We start from the raw sequence: 15,264 nt of genomic DNA, 5'->3' as shown, positions 1-15,264 counted from the left end.
GGTGTGCAGACATAAGGGAAGAGATGGAAATACTGGATCGAATGTCTATGATGTCCCTTTCTTACTTGTGTGTCTGTGTCTGACAAGAAGAATCATAGCTTAATGCAAGTTGATGCATTAACCACAGCCCAGCAGGCGGCTTTTTCCTCCGCCTCACAGAGACGCAGGCAGGGACTCCCATGAAGCAACACAGATGCTTTTGAGCCAACTCTTCAGTCACAAGCCTTTGGTTCCCCATTTTCCCAACAATGAGTTGGGAGAAGAGAAGCTATGAGCCCACCGACAATGGTCTGGCTCGCCGGCCTGGAGCCGTCCTTGGTGTGAAGGACCACTTACCTGGCACCCGGCCATGAAAGTATCAGGGCCCCACAATCAGTTTGAAGATGCGAATCCATTGGAAAGAAGGAGGAAGTCCCAGATCTGGGATTGGGGTCTCAGTGTGGGGAGCAGAGTGAGGCAGTGAGGATGAGGAACAGCTACAGACCTTCATGCTGCCCGAGCCTTGGTGCCTTTAGTCAGCGCCTTTAGATAGAGACTCATTTCAAATGTCCCCAAGCCTGGCGGGGTTCAAGTCCAGGCCAGGACCATAACACCAAATAGGAGCACGTTTGCTGAGAAAACAGGCCTGAGCTTTGGGAATCCTAAGGGGAAGAGTGAAGAGTGACTCTTCCGTGCCACCTCTGTGTCCCTTCAGGTCCGATACTGCAACTCCCTGGATGAGGAGGAGAAGCGGGAGCTGAAGCTCTTCAGCAACCAGAGGAAACGCGAGAACTTGGGCCGAGGGAATGTCAGGCCCTTCCCCGTCACCATGACGGGAGCCATTTGTGAGCAGGTGAGCGTGGAGGCGGGACTGCCCGGGCTGGCCTTCCCTTGGCCTTGCCCTTCACACTCACTTTCTGAGTGCCTGCTGGGGCCAGGCGCTGTTCTGGGCAGAGGGATACAGCAGTGAACAAACGTTTAAAAGCTTGATCTTGCCCTTGTTAGGAGTTATGTTCTAGCAGGGGAAGCCAGACAATAACATAGATAAGCAAGATAGAAAATAATACGGCAGGGAAGGGGTTAGGAAGTGCTGGGAGTGGGGGTGGGGTTGCAGTTTTCATAAAGTGGCCTGGAAGGCGCCCCCCTTAGTAGGTGGCTTCTGAGCAATGACAAGCAAGAACTGAGCGAGGGAGGCACGTAGGCCTTGGGGAGGGGCAGCGGGGGCAGGGGGGACAGAGGGCTCACAGGCCCTGAGGCAGGACATGGCTGTCGGGTTCACCAAGTGGCCTGTGGGCCAGAGTGGCAGGGCAGAGGGCATGAAGGAGGAGAACTGACAGAGGGCCAGGGCCTGGGGGTTAAGTGTCCACTGGAAAGAGTTAGGCCAAGGATTAACATATGATGGATTTATATTTTAAATGAGTCCTTTAGAAAGTGGAGTTTGCTGGACCTGGGTCAGCCTCTTTCCCAGGATCAGTGACATTTGCAGGGTGGGAAATGGTCATCTGCTTGGTTTGAGGGCTCTTTAGCAAAGTGCAGGACGCCCCCTGCATTCTCCCTGGGACCTCACTGGATTGAAGAGTCTGGATTTGTTTTTTCTCCTCCTCTCGGGGCATGGCGGAGGAGGGCTTTAAAGAAAACAGCACAGTGGTGATTGCTCTGGCCAGTGGGGCCCAGTTGGTTGGAGCGTCATCCTGTATGCCAGAAGGTGACAGGGTCAGTTCCCTGTCAGGGTGCATTCAGGAGGCAGCCAATCTCTCTCCCTCTCTTCCTCTCTCTCTCTCTCTCTCTCTCTCTCTCTCTCTCTCTCCCTCTCCCTCCCTCTCTTTCTCTCTCTCCGTCTCCCTCTCCCTCTCCCTCTCCCTCTCCCTCTCCCTCTCCCTTTTCCTCTCTCCCTCTCTTATCAATTAAAAAAAGAAAAAGAAAGCAAGGTGGTGGGAATCCAGCCTGTCTGTGTTCGCCCTGCCAAAATCCTTCTAGTGGTGACTGTCATTTTCAGCACTTCACTAGCCCTGCTGCTGTTTGTACAGGCCCATCCAGCTGCTTCAGCTCTAAAGCAGGGGTGGGGGATGCTCAGCCCGTGGGCCGTAGAAAGCCCGAGAAATCATTTGGTCTGGCCATGCCAAGACATCAGGGGTGAGTTAATTAAATGTTCGACCAGATATAGCAGGCTAATCTGTAAGTTGATCATTTTGTATGGCCCGAGAATGATGTTATAAACATCCAATGGCCCTTGGCAGAAAAAAGGTTCCCCACCCCTGGTCTAAAGGGGCCCATTCACATGCTGAAGATATGTGAGGCAGATCTGAGCAGAGAAACCAAGATAGTACCTGAGGGGGCAGGGTGACATTTTGGTTTTTTTGTATTTGTTTTTGAGATTTCAGAGGGATAGAGTGAGAAGCTTCAGGTGGATGGAATGAAGATAATACTTCATAGGGGAGCCGAAGGACCAGATTTTTGGCAGTGGGGTCTTCATTCTTAAGACCCACCTGGAGATGCAGGTCTTAAGATGTGGGACTCAGTGAGCTCCGTGCCGGACCTCTGCCGCTCTCAGAGCCTTCTCCCAGAGGCAGCCCAGCTGGGCCCACCTAAGACAGAAGGAAGGTCGGGCATTTGTGGGTAGATGTCAGAAGTAGGACAGAATAGTGACAAGAGCATGGAGGCAGAAAGATGTAAGTTTGACTCACGTTTCTCCCAGGTGACCTTGGCCATGAATGGGGATAACAAGTGCCTATGTCATAGAATGATGTTGCGATTAAATGGGATTCTGTCTCGTTAAAGTAATTAAACAAAGAGGCCATTACACTAAGGTGGCTCTAATACTTTGTACGGTAGCAAACCAAAACCTAAGCCAGAATCAATGTACTAGAATCCAAGAAAATGAAACTTAAGAACAATCAATCACAAATTCAAATCAGGCTTTCCCAAATAAGGCAACTGCTCAAGTTACAGCCACTCAAACCACTGATTCTCTGCTTCCGCCTCTTTTCTGTAAGAACCTGCCCCTGAGCTCCCATCCGTGGGGAGCTCCAACCAACTTCAGTTTGGTGCTGCCCAACTCGATTCAGTATTTGCTCAAGTAAACTCTTGAAATTTTGAATGTGCCTCAGTTTACCTGTTAACAGTATGCTACCCCAGTTCTACCTATGTTATAAGAGGAAGGGTTAGTGCTTTTTGTAGCATAGTCTTTCCTTTGTCTGATCACATGATCGGGCTCCCAGAGCCAGTTCCATGAGCTCTTTACTCCTTTTTCTAGAAAGCAGTTCAACCCATGGGAGGCCCATGATGTAGGAAGGGTTTGGAGGTAGCGTTTCTACTCCGTAGACTTTGTCCCCAGAGCTCTGCCCTGTCCCTCATGTGGGGCCCTGTTCCTGGGGCCTCAGGCTGTGAACCTCATCCCAGCACCCTGGTCAGCCGAGAGCCTGCCCTGGACCCACTGCCTCACACTTGATTCCTCCCTCAAAGGCGCTCAGACCGTATCTGTTTTACCCCAACCCCGGCCTTAAGCACGGGCTACCGGGGACTCTGCCTGTCCCTTTCTGGATGGGGAAGGAGCTTGGGAACACGAGTGGACAGATAAGGGGGGGACAGGGAAGAAGCCCTTTCCAGAGGCTGGTCTTAGAAGTGGTGCCTTTTCCGTCAGGATTATGTAAAAAGATGCTAGCAGAAGCAGGCTAAAAGCAGGCCTGAAAGACTGTCCGAGAAACAGTTAAAGGCGGGCACATTTGAATGAACCCACTCCCCTTATCATCTTACAGCCCCTCTCCCGCCTCAGCCCCCACAGCCTCCTCCTCCTCATCATCTTAACCTTGTCGGCCTCCCGATGGAGTTTGTGTAATGTGCCTCTTGCTGCAGAGTTTTCCTCTTTCCCGCCTTTGTGAGTCCTGATTTTCTCAGTTACTTCATCTTCATCTTACTTGGTGGCCCTACGCAAGGAGAGAGGGGGAGGCACGCATGTATGTAAAGCAGGAGGCACAGGGCCTTGTCGGAACATAAGTGCTCAGTGGTCATGATTGGTGGAGGTGGCGGTCCTTTGTCACCTGTGCGCGGTGTGAGAGACGGGCGCACTGTTCACACTCAGTTTTCCTTGGCCTCACAGTGCGGAGGCCAGATTAACGGCGGGGACATCGCCGTGTTCGCGTCGCGCGCCGGCCACGGGGTTTGCTGGCACCCACCCTGCTTCATCTGCACCGTCTGCAGCGAGCTCCTGGTGGACTTGATCTACTTCTACCAGGACGGGAAGATCTACTGCGGCAGGCACCATGCCGAGTGCCTGAAGCCGCGCTGCGCAGCCTGTGACGAGGTCAGTGTGCTCCCGTGGGCTGGCAGCCCTACCCGCAGCCCGCTGTGGCATAACCCACATGGGGGGGGGGGGGGAGAGGGTGAGGGGACCTGTAGTTTTCTGTAGAGAGGAAAACCACAGGCCGCCCCACCTTCCTGTATTAACCCTTTCCCAAGAGAAGTCCCCCATCCGGGTGGCTGGCCTGTCAGGGACGTGGCCTGCATCACTGAACGCACAGCCTCATGGACCCGGTGGGAAGGCAGTTGGTTTCTGTAGCTGAGGTGACTCCTGGCATTGGGTCCATTCAGAATGTTAAAGAAAGGAACCATGGTATCATACAGCTTTAGATTTCAGCCCAGGGAATAATGATCCATAATAATAAATCCCAGGGAGTAATCATCTATAATAATAAAAGGGTAATATGCTAATTAGACTGGACGTCCTTCCGGACGAAGCCGAGGCTGCAAGGGAAGCCTGTGTCCCAGGTGCCTGCTGGCGGCTGGAGGGAAGCCCGGGTCCTGGGTGCCAGAGGGAAGCTGGTGCTGGCAGCCAGGGGAAGGAAGGCCTACTCTTGCACGAATTTTGTGCATTGGGCCTCTAGTCAGTAATGATGTACCACTTATATCTTTAAAAGCTCTGTTTTCTGAGCTTCAGAGGGACAGGTTGGTTTGAGAAGAAAGCTGGTAGCATTATTTAATTTTCCCACAACTTATAAAAGTTCTGATGAGGATTCAGGAGGCAGATGGATACCCCCTCTGGATACCTCTGCCCCGCACTCTAAGAACTTGGATTTGCTACCTGGGGTAAGACAGCAGACAGGAACACAAGCCAGGCCTGGTGCTTTCTCCCACCGGAGCACACCCAGGTATGACCTGTGAACTGGGAGACTACAACACCTCGTTTAGCTTTAAAGGTTTGGAACTTACAGGCTCAATACAAACATTTTAAGAGTTTGGAGCAGAAAGGAGAATGTGCTAAAGCTGAATGGGCTGTGCTCTTCCAGTATCCCAGTCAGGTCTCTATATAGGAGCCCCATAGGCCCTGGTCTGGTCAAAGTGGGATTCATCAGGGGAGAGGTCTTGGACAGGGGATTCCTCCTGCTGAGTGGATTTTTGGTTCTCTCTACCCTGTACACGGAAATGTGGGACTTATAAACAATACTCCCTATTTTAGCCAGAGTTCACTACCACCTGGGCATTTCTTCCTTATAAATTGTCCAGGAGCGATTCGCCCTTCTAGGAGAGAGTTGATCAGTCTTAACTAATTGGATTCTAATGCTAATGGTGATGTTCTAGAGAGACCCACTAGGCAAGTAGTCGGGAAACTGAGTTCAGGTCCAGCTTGGTGATTCTAGGCAGCCGCCTTATCTTCATGCCTCAGTTTCCACATCTGGAAATGAGTGCTCATAATACATTACGTTGCTTAATGGCAAATAGAATATGATGCTTTAAGAGCTTTGAAATTTTTGTTTATTGAGATGTGACTCACAGAGCATAAGTTTCACCCCTTTAAAGTGTGTACATTCAGTGATTTTTAGTATAGTCACAGAGTTGTGCAACCACCACTACTATCCAATCCCAGAACATTTGCATCACGCCCCAAAAGGAACTCTGTCTATTAGCACAACTTCCCTTTCCCCCTTCGCCCAGCCCCTGGAAACCACCAATCAAGTCTCTGTCTCTATGGGTTTACGTATTCTAGACATTTTATATAAATGGAGTCAGACAATGTGTGACCTTTTGTCTCTGGCTTCTTTCACTTAGCATGCTGTGCTCAAGGTTAATACAGGCTGTATCCTGTATCGGTACTGTATTCTTTTCCATGGCTGAATGATATTCAGTCATATGCATATGTCACATTTTGTTTAGCCATTTTTCAACTGATGGACATTTAAGTTGTTCCCACTTTTTAACAATTATTAACGATGCTGCTATGAACATTCATGTACAAGTTTTTGTGTGGACACCTATTTCTAGTTCTCTAGGAATGGAATTGCTGGGTCATATGAAAATTCTGTTTAATTTTTTGAGGGAATCCAAACTTTCTTCCAGGACAGCTATACCATTTTACATTCCCACTATCAATAAATGAGGATTCCAGTTTCTCCACATTCTCAACATTTATTGCTTATCTTTTTTATTATAGTCATCTTAGTGGCTGTAAAGTGGTTGTGGCTCGCATAGCCTTAACAGCTAATAATGTTGAGCATCTTTTCATGTGTTTATTGGCCATTTGTGTATTTTGCTTTTTTTAAGAAATGTCTATTCAAATCCTTGGCCCATATTTTTACTTATGTGATTTTTCTTTTCACTGTGGGATTGTAACTATTTATATATTGTGGATACTAGTTTCTTACCAGATACATGATTTGCAAGTAATTTCTCCCATTTTGTGATTATATTTTCATTTTCCTCATGATGTCCTTTGAAATGCAAAACTATTTAATTTGGATAAGGTCCAATTTATATATTTTTTTCTTTTGTTGCTTATGTTTTTAGTGTATCATACCTAAGAAACCCTTGCCTAATGCAGTGGTCAGCAAACTCATTAGTCAACAGAGCCAAATATCAACAGTACAATGATTGAAATTTCTTTTGAGAGCCAAAAACCAACTTCTGCACATGGGCCATGAAGTTTCAATTGCACTGTACATGTGCACCTGCACGTGGTATTTTGTGCAAGAGTCACACTCAAGGGGCCAAGGAGCCGCATGTGGCTTGCGAGCCGCAGTTTGCCGACCACTGGCCTAATGCAAGGTCATGAAAATTTATACCTGTATTTTCTTCTGGGTATTTTATAGTTTTTGGCTCTTTAGGTCTTTAATGCCTTTGAGTTCCTATAGTGTATAGTGTGAGATAGGGGTTCTGATTCATTCTTTTGCCTGTGGCTCTCCACTTATCCCAGCCCCATTTGTTGAAGAGACTATTCTTCCCCAATTGAATGTCCTTGGCACCCTTGCTGATAATCAATTGGCCATAAATGTTTGGGTTTATTTCTGTACTTCCAACTCTATTCTCTTGATCTACATGTCTATTCTTATACTAGCACCCACTGTCTTGATTACTGCAGTTTGTAGGACGCTTTTAAATCTATGCTTTAGATTTTTAAAAACTCTACATTAAAGGTCAAAACACAAATGCTCTGAGGGCAACAGATACTGCACAGGAAGGTGGCTCATGTTAAGGCAACAGTGAGTGGTGACGAGTGGACCAAACTGAGAGCTCACCACTGACCTGGGAGCAGCAGCCCGTCTTCCCGCCCGGCTACTCATACACACGGGGACGTACACTGCGTGTTGCCACATATGATATACTCCAAAGATAAACCAGGATTCCAGGTGTTTGTATGCATTTCCCACTTTTTAAAAATACTGTGTATAGGCCAGGTAAAACTGATACATATGTTCAAAGTGCCCATCAGCTGTCAGTTTTTGGTCCTGCTCTATATTATTCATATTTAGAACATTCTTCCTCTTATTAAAATGTGGTTAAACTAATTACAAGGCCAGACTGGAAACCGTGTTTAATTGTACTTCAGGCAAATCCACATGTGGGAGCTGATTAGATGTAGAATGAGCATATTCTAATCCACTTCTGTTTAACAATTTGTCGGGGGGACAGCTTTCCCACCCTTCTAGTGTGGGCCCCTCCCTGTCCTCATTTAACGTGCATTCTCCTGGCTGGGTCCTAACCATCGGGCTTCTTCATCTCCAGATCATCTTCGCCGACGAGTGCACCGAAGCCGAGGGGCGGCACTGGCACATGAAACACTTTTGCTGCTTCGAGTGCGAGACAGTGCTGGGCGGCCAGCGCTACATCATGAAGGAGGGAAGGCCCTACTGTTGCCACTGCTTCGAGTCCTTGTATGCAGAATATTGCGACACCTGTGCCCAACACATAGGTGAGGCAGCGCGTGGGGCTCAGCCCGGGCCTCCTGGGACTGGGCCTTCATTGTGTCTGGTGTCGTTAGAATCCCGTTGGGTGCAAATGGTAGAAACCCAACTCATACTAGCAGCATAAGTGAATAAAGGGACTGTCTTGGCTTACGTTACTAGAAAGGCCAAGGAGTATGTTGGCATCAGGTAGAGATGGATCAAGGGTTTAAACAAACTCCCTTTGTCCCTCCATGTCTCTCCTCAGCTTGCCTTCTGTTGGCATCATTCGGGAGCAAGCTGCCTTCTCATGGCGGCCAAGACGACCCTGCAATCATATGCATCTTAGCAATTGTATCCTGTAGAGGAGTGGGGCTGTGCTCTTCCAGTATCCCAGTCAGGTCTCTAAATAGGAGCCCCATAGGCCCTGGTCTGGTCATGTGTTCTGCTCTGGAAACAAGAGAATAAGGAATTCCTAGATTCCTATTGGTCAGCCTGAGTCATAGGCCCACCTCTGGGTGGGGCTATGTGATGTACAGCCCCACTACCAAGGGGAGGAGGGTCTCAGAAGGAAACTATAAACAGATGTCTCCCACTGCCTCCCGGGAAAACTCGAGTGTTAATAGAGGGAGGAACCAAAGCAGCTTTCTTGGTAGGATAGTCAAGAAAACCAAATGGTTTCTGGCAAGCATGTCTAAAAAAAAAAAAAAAAATGGCTGACCCAGCCAAATACAAAGCAAGGAAACCTCAAATAGCCCATAAGCTATAGACTCTCCAAATAAGTGGCAGTTCTGAGATGGTGAAAATCATTTTCCCTTTGCAAATACTAACCAATTTGTTCGCCCTCCAACGCCATTCTGGATCATCTGTGGCTTCTTCACTCAACTTGCCTGTTCTGGCACCTTGAGAAAGAGCTGCCCTTTAAAAAGAAAGAAAAGCTGGCCAGGGATGAAGGTCTGTGAGGCCGGCAGCTGGCCTTCCTGTGGTTTGTGCCATTCCAGGCAACATGCTCAGAAGCTGCCGGCGTCTCGCCTGCGGTGGGTAGATGGGGAGGAAGTCAGAGATTCTATCAGCAACAAGGAGAAGTGGCTTTGTCTCCCTGGTTCAAGCATGTCAAACTCAAAGGCGAACACAGGCCAAATAAACGAGGCATGCTGCCCGTGGGCCGTGAGTTTGACCTGCTTGCCCTGGTTCATCAGAAGTGACGCATTCAAATGAAAAATCAGCTAGTCATTTGGAGGGTTTCGTGTGTTGATAAAAGTCACAGCTGTGTGGACAAGGCACCTGCATGTGCTCAGTCCGTTGTTGTCGGGTGTCCACCCCAAACACCTGCTCTGGGAGGCCTTCCCGGGCTGGCGGCCCTGCCAGGCCCAGGGTTGAGCATCGCTGTGCTTACCTCTGCCCAGCAGCATCCCCTCCTCGGGCCTGAGGGACCCAGGTTCCTTCCCCAGCCCTAAACACCTCACTCTCCACGGCCTCTGCCAACCAAGAATCCCACAGCTTTCGCTCTCACAAGGTCAAAGCGGTCAGAGATAAGCTTCCTTGCAGGGTGAGCGTTAGGGAATGGGGACCCTGGTTTGGACAAGTGCCTGGGCCGGTGAGGAAGGGCGGGGTGGGACGCTGTCAGGGGAGACAGAGCACCTACCTGCCCCACATTCTCGCTGTGGGCTCTGAGTCTGCAAGTAGGTGCTTGCTCAGGTGACAGGGGCTGAGTGTACAGAAAACGTGCTCACGGCAGCGATGCCCCGTCTCATCAGTGTTTCTGCGTCTTCTGTCCCTTTCCTGGGAGGCGTCAGTGGCTCGAAGAGAGGAGATCTGACCGTGCCCACAGCCGCCGCCCCTCAGAAGGCCGCCGCCTTCTCTCTTCACTTCTAGCTGTTTGAGAACAGTGATTGGCGTTCCCTCTTCTTTCCTCTTAAATCCTTAAAAAGGCGTGCGTGTTTTACCAGAAGAGCGCTGTGGCCTGCAGAATTGTCACTGCTGCGTTAAAATGCTGCCCCTGGTTTTTTTTTTGTTCTAGGTCCACTTTTCTGTAAAACGTAATTTCCTGCGGCAGTGAAAGGTATGCTCTGTGTACCATGCATACCGCAGTCTCTGGTGCTTTACTCTGACCACATTCTGCAAATATTCCATATTTATATAGCTGCTCAGAGCAGACCCTGCATCAGGCAGCCGTTGCTAGGGCAACGGTACTTTTGCCTGCGCACAGCAAACAGTCCTATAAACAGACGGCGGCTGTAGCAGCAGTAGACACATCACCCTCAGAGAAGTACTTAAGGGGCTTAGAGGGGAGAAAAAAGAGCACTTAGATGTGGACCGGCAGAGCCCTTTCCAGATGTTTAGAGTTCAGGGGCAGTTCAGGGCACCATGTGACTGTCGCTGATGTTTATCAGGGACCACGTTCCCCCGCCGGCTGGGCCACTTTGTAACACACCTCCCCGGCCCCTCCCCACAGAGACCCAGCGTTCTGCGAGGCCCCCACCCCCAGGAGGAGGCCCCTGCTGCCTATCTGAGCATGTTTCCTTGCAGAAGCACGGAGAAGCATGGAGCGGCGGGTGGAGGACAGGCCGCAGGAACTGGCCTCCCTGTGTGCCTGTGGCGGGAGGGGCGGCTGCGGCTGCGGGGATCTGTGCTGAGCAGGAGCCCACAGTGAGGGCCCAGGGCAGCCGGGAGGGCAGCTCGGGCCCCTGGAGGAGAGGAGAGCGAGAGGCGGGGAGACCAAGTCAGCCTGAGTTCTCCCCTGGCCTGCATCCGGGCAGCGGCCATCAGAGCCAAGAGGGAGACAGGCATTAAGACCTAAGAAAATACAAGGCGAGCAGTGAGAATAGTTACAGGCAGGGGTCTAAGCATTCTCTGCATATTAACTCAGTCAGTCCCCACAACAACCGTGAAGTAAGTTATCCCTGTTCCGTTAGGGAGAGACGGAGGCACAGAGAGGTGGGGCCATTGCCTAGGGTCACACAGCCAGACAGCGGCAGAATCCGGATTTGAACCCAAGCTGATGGACCTCGGCCTCTTTACAGCCCGCTGGAATGGCAGGGTCTCACTCAGCTGCCAGGGTGCTGCCCACCCCTGCGCCCTGCCTAAGCCAGTTCTCACTGCAGGGAACACGGTGCTGAATGGAAGCCAGTTGGTCCAGTGCCCCACTCCCCTTGGGGTGGCCCTTGTGGCTGCTCCAGACGTTCCGGTCAGACCCCAGAGGTCCCCTTCCTTCCCACAGCGATTGCGGGGCTGCGTTCTCAGCAGGCTCCCCATGGGACGGGCCCCCGCAGCTCCGGCTTTCGTTCTGCAGTCACTGTCTTACTACAGTCCCAGGACTCCTCTTGGCCGGGTGCAGGTCACCTACCCACCCTGAACCAGCCCCTGGGCTGGGAGACACGTTATTTTCCTGGCCGGTACTGGGTCCGGGTGTAGCTTTAGCCCCGCCCAAAGCTCCTGGCCCCAGGGTGGCAGGGAGATGGGGCCCCTGGGGAGATTAAGTCCTATAACCGGAAGAAGGCCGAGTGCTGAGAGCAAGCCAGCGGGGCTGTGGGCGGGCCTCACACACGTGTAAGGAGATTGTGTGTAGCAGCGCTCCCGGGCCCAGGACCAAGTGCCTACCCTTCGGAGCGGCATACACCGGTGGGGGGATTCAGTTCACCCACTGATTCATCATATGGAGCGCCCTTCGGCGCCCCTGGCCATGCTCCTGGGAGAACCAAAGAAACGGAATAGCGTGTCCTAGAGCCTCGCTGCTGTGGAGGGAGCACTAGTGAACAGGGGCACGAGCGCAGCAGTCCGATGGCCGGTGGGATGACTCTGTAAGGAAAAGTGCAGCAGGTGTGGGTGGGGAAGGATGGAGAGGTGTCAGTGGGGTGGACAGACGACTTCCCCAAGGAGTTGACCTTTGCGCAGACCCCTAAGTGGAGTGAAGGAGGCGGTACCCATGGCATGGTAAGGGCAAGACTTCCTGGGTGGATCCCATCTGTGACTCCCAGCTGTTTTACATGCGGCTGGTTATCGAGGCCTCCTGCGCCTGTTTCTCATCTGAAAAAATGGAAATGATGTTAGGCACCTCCCTCATCCCGTGGAGGGGTTGAATGAGTTTACATACATGCAAAGCATTTCTCCTCCATTGGTATCATGATGCTGTTTGTCCGGAGAAGTGTGTCCCGGGCAGGATTCATGGCAGGCCATTCTGACCTAGTTTCTCTACTCAGAGCAAATGAGTAACAAGGAGCCGCCTGGAACAAGGAGGAGGCGCGGGTGGTAGGACATGCGTACCATTTACGAGGGGCCGGACCGCGGGTTTACTCACATGGGATCCCGCCACAGGTGGAGGCCCGGCCACTCCAGCATGCGTACGTCTCACAATGCAGGGAACATTCTGAGCCGCTCCTCAGCCTCCCCCGTGTCTTCTCTCCTCAGGGATCGACCAGGGCCAGATGACCTACGACGGCCAGCACTGGCACGCCACCGAGACCTGCTTCTGCTGCGCTCACTGCAAGAAGTCCCTCCTCGGGCGGCCCTTCCTCCCCAAGCAGGGCCAGATATTCTGCTCACGGGCCTGCAGCGCCGGGGAGGACCCCAATGGCTCGGACTCGTCCGATTCAGCCTTCCAGAATGCCAGGGCCAAGGAGTCCCGGCGCAGCGCCAAAATCGGCAAGAACAAGGGCAAGACGGAGGAGCCCGTGCTGAGCCCGCACGGCCAGCTGCAGGTGAGCTCCAACCGGCTGTCCGCCGACGTGGACCCCCTGTCGCTGCAGATGGACCTGCTCAGCCTGGCCAGCCAGACGCCCAGCCTCAACCGGGACCCCATCTGGAGGAGCCGGGACGAGCCCTTCCATTACGGGAACAAGCTGGAGCAGAGCCAGCCGCAGAGCCCCCTGCAGCTGCTCAGCCAGTGCAACATCAGAACTTCCTACAGCCCCGCGGCGCAGGGGGCGGGCGCCGCGCCCGACATGTGGGCCCCGCACTTCAGCAACCCCAAGAGGAGCTCGTCCCTGGCCCTGAAGGGGCACGGCGGCAGCTTCATCCAGGAGTGCCGAGAGGACTACTACCCGGGGCGGCTGCGGTCCCAGGAGAGCTACAGCGACATGTCCAGTCAGAGCTTCGGGGAGGCCCGAGGCAGCATCCAGGTCCCCAAATACGAGGAGGAGGAGGAGGAAGGGGGCATGTCCGCTCAGCAGTGCCGGACCCGCCGTCCACTCAGTTCCCTGAAATACACCGAGGACATGACGCCCACGGAGCAGACCCCTCGGGGCTCCATGGAATCTCTGGCCCTGTCTAACGCCACAGGTAGGTTCTGTTCCCCTGGCAGGCACACGGCCTGGATGACCTCGGGGTGACCTGACGCCGGTCCTCAGGGTGTTCATGCTGTCCCGCCGTGCGCCCCCTCCAGCAGGTCACTGGGGAAGATGCACCCAAGTCTCGGATGGCGGGTTCCCGAGAAGCAGAGCTGAGGCAGACATCCGGGTGCCTGTGACCTGTCGAGGGTGCTTCCCAGGAAGGGGAGGGAGGGGCACACAGGACAGGGAGGGGGAGGAGCCGAGTGAAGGGTGCTGTTGGGACAGGAGCCAGCTTCAGCCCGACCCACAGGGCTCTGGGGATGGTGCCACACAGTGGGTCCCCTCTTGCGGCAGAGGGGCTGACGTTGGCACCACCATGTCCGTCGGTCATTGGGTTTGGGCTGCTGGCCAGCAACTGGGACACGAGGCTGTGGGTGTGGCATGGGGCAGGGCAGCTCCTGTTGGTCAAAGGTGACATCCAGGAGAAGGGCCAGCTGTGAGCTGGAGGCCATGCTCACAAAGCCGGGTGCTGCCTGGGGCACCGACGTGTCCACGGCGTGGTGTTCTGAGCCCAGAGTCTCATTAGGGAGCCGGTTTTAACGTGCAGATAGCAACAAAGGAGGCGTGGACAGAGCTGACAAGGGCAGAGTGGAGAGGACGGGGAGAGAGGGAACCCGATGCCCACCCTCTCCACTCACATCGTCTGGCTGGTTCGTGTGCGTGTGGAGACGTGGAGATGCTCCCGAGGCTGGCACTACTCCAAGGCCTGAGGACCAGGGCCGGCCGCAGTGCCCAGCGAGATAAGGACTGAAAGGACAATGTTTAGGGACTCGTAGAGCAATTAGACAACACCCAAGTGCATGCTTGTTGTGCTCATTTATTGGCCCAGCTTCACACCAGCGAGGGTGTGGTGGAACCCATGGTATGTTGCATGAGTTGCATGAGGCGTTGCTGTGTATCCGTCCTGTTCAGGAAGGCACCCATCAGTCCACAGTGGATTCAAAAGAAGCTGGTCTGTCACCACGCGTCGCTTGAGAAGTACCGCTCTACGATACACTAAGTGATTCTGCTCCTGGTGGCCTGGCCCCGAGGAGGGAGACCACATCTACCGGGCATAGCAGATCCCACGGCCCAGTGGGCCTGGGTGGAGACCGATAAACCGGCGCAGGTGGGCTCCCGCTGCGTGTTGCCACATGCAGTTATTTATTCACTCGGCTAGTGGCACAGCTCTGCCATGTGCCAAACCTTGTTCTAAGCACTTTATAAATATTCACTCGGTTAAGTTATCACACCCCACGAAGGAGGAAGACTATTAAATTCTCATTGCAGAGTTGAAGAAACAGGCACAGAGAGACTCAGGGACTTGACCCAGCTTTTCAAAGGTGGAGGCGGGCTTGAACCTGTGCACGTGACCCCATGTGGCTCCTAACCACCAGGCTGCAGCCTAACATGAGCCCATGCTGTCAGATCTCCCAGTTGCTTCAGACAAGTTAAAGCTGTACACTTGCCCTAGCCGGTTGGCTCAATGGAGCATCATCCCGTGCACCAGGGGGTGTGGGTTCGATTCCCAATCAGGGCACATACCTGGGTTGTGGGTTCGATCCCAGGTCAGGGTGAGTGCAGGAGGCAGCCAATCCATGTTTCTCTCTCACATAGATGTTTCTCTCTCTCTCTTTCTCTTCTTCCCTTCCTCTCTCTCTCTAAAATCAATAAAAACATATCCTTGGGGTGAGGATTAACAAAAGAAAAAGAAAAAACCCAAGAGAATGAGTGCTCTCTTCTTGTGGAGATAGCTTTAAAAAATCTACTTTTTTTTTTTTAAATGTGAAATCTAAGTAAACTCTCAGCTAACAGGCAGAACATGTCTC

The 15,264-nt window shown here is 52.5% G+C and overlaps 1 protein-coding gene across 1 annotated transcript in view; it reads left to right on the top strand.

The window, feature by feature from the left end:
• Nucleotides 1–15,264, top strand: part of PRICKLE2 (prickle planar cell polarity protein 2) — a 110,191-nt gene that overhangs the window by 62,754 nt on the left and 32,173 nt on the right. Inside the window, exons 4-7 of the mRNA XM_028152690.2 lie at nucleotides 695–832; nucleotides 4,076–4,279; nucleotides 7,972–8,158; nucleotides 12,537–13,406. Of these exons, the coding sequence (XP_028008491.1) occupies nucleotides 695–832; nucleotides 4,076–4,279; nucleotides 7,972–8,158; nucleotides 12,537–13,406 (1,399 nt within the window). The remainder of the gene's footprint in view (nucleotides 1–694; nucleotides 833–4,075; nucleotides 4,280–7,971; nucleotides 8,159–12,536; nucleotides 13,407–15,264) is intronic.

Source organism: Eptesicus fuscus, chromosome 18 (genome assembly GCF_027574615.1).
Source record: "Eptesicus fuscus isolate TK198812 chromosome 18, DD_ASM_mEF_20220401, whole genome shotgun sequence".
NCBI lineage: Eukaryota > Metazoa > Chordata > Mammalia > Chiroptera > Vespertilionidae > Eptesicus > Eptesicus fuscus.
The sequence above is the reverse complement of the archived record's forward strand: the minus strand, read 5'-3'. Positions and strand labels throughout refer to the sequence as shown.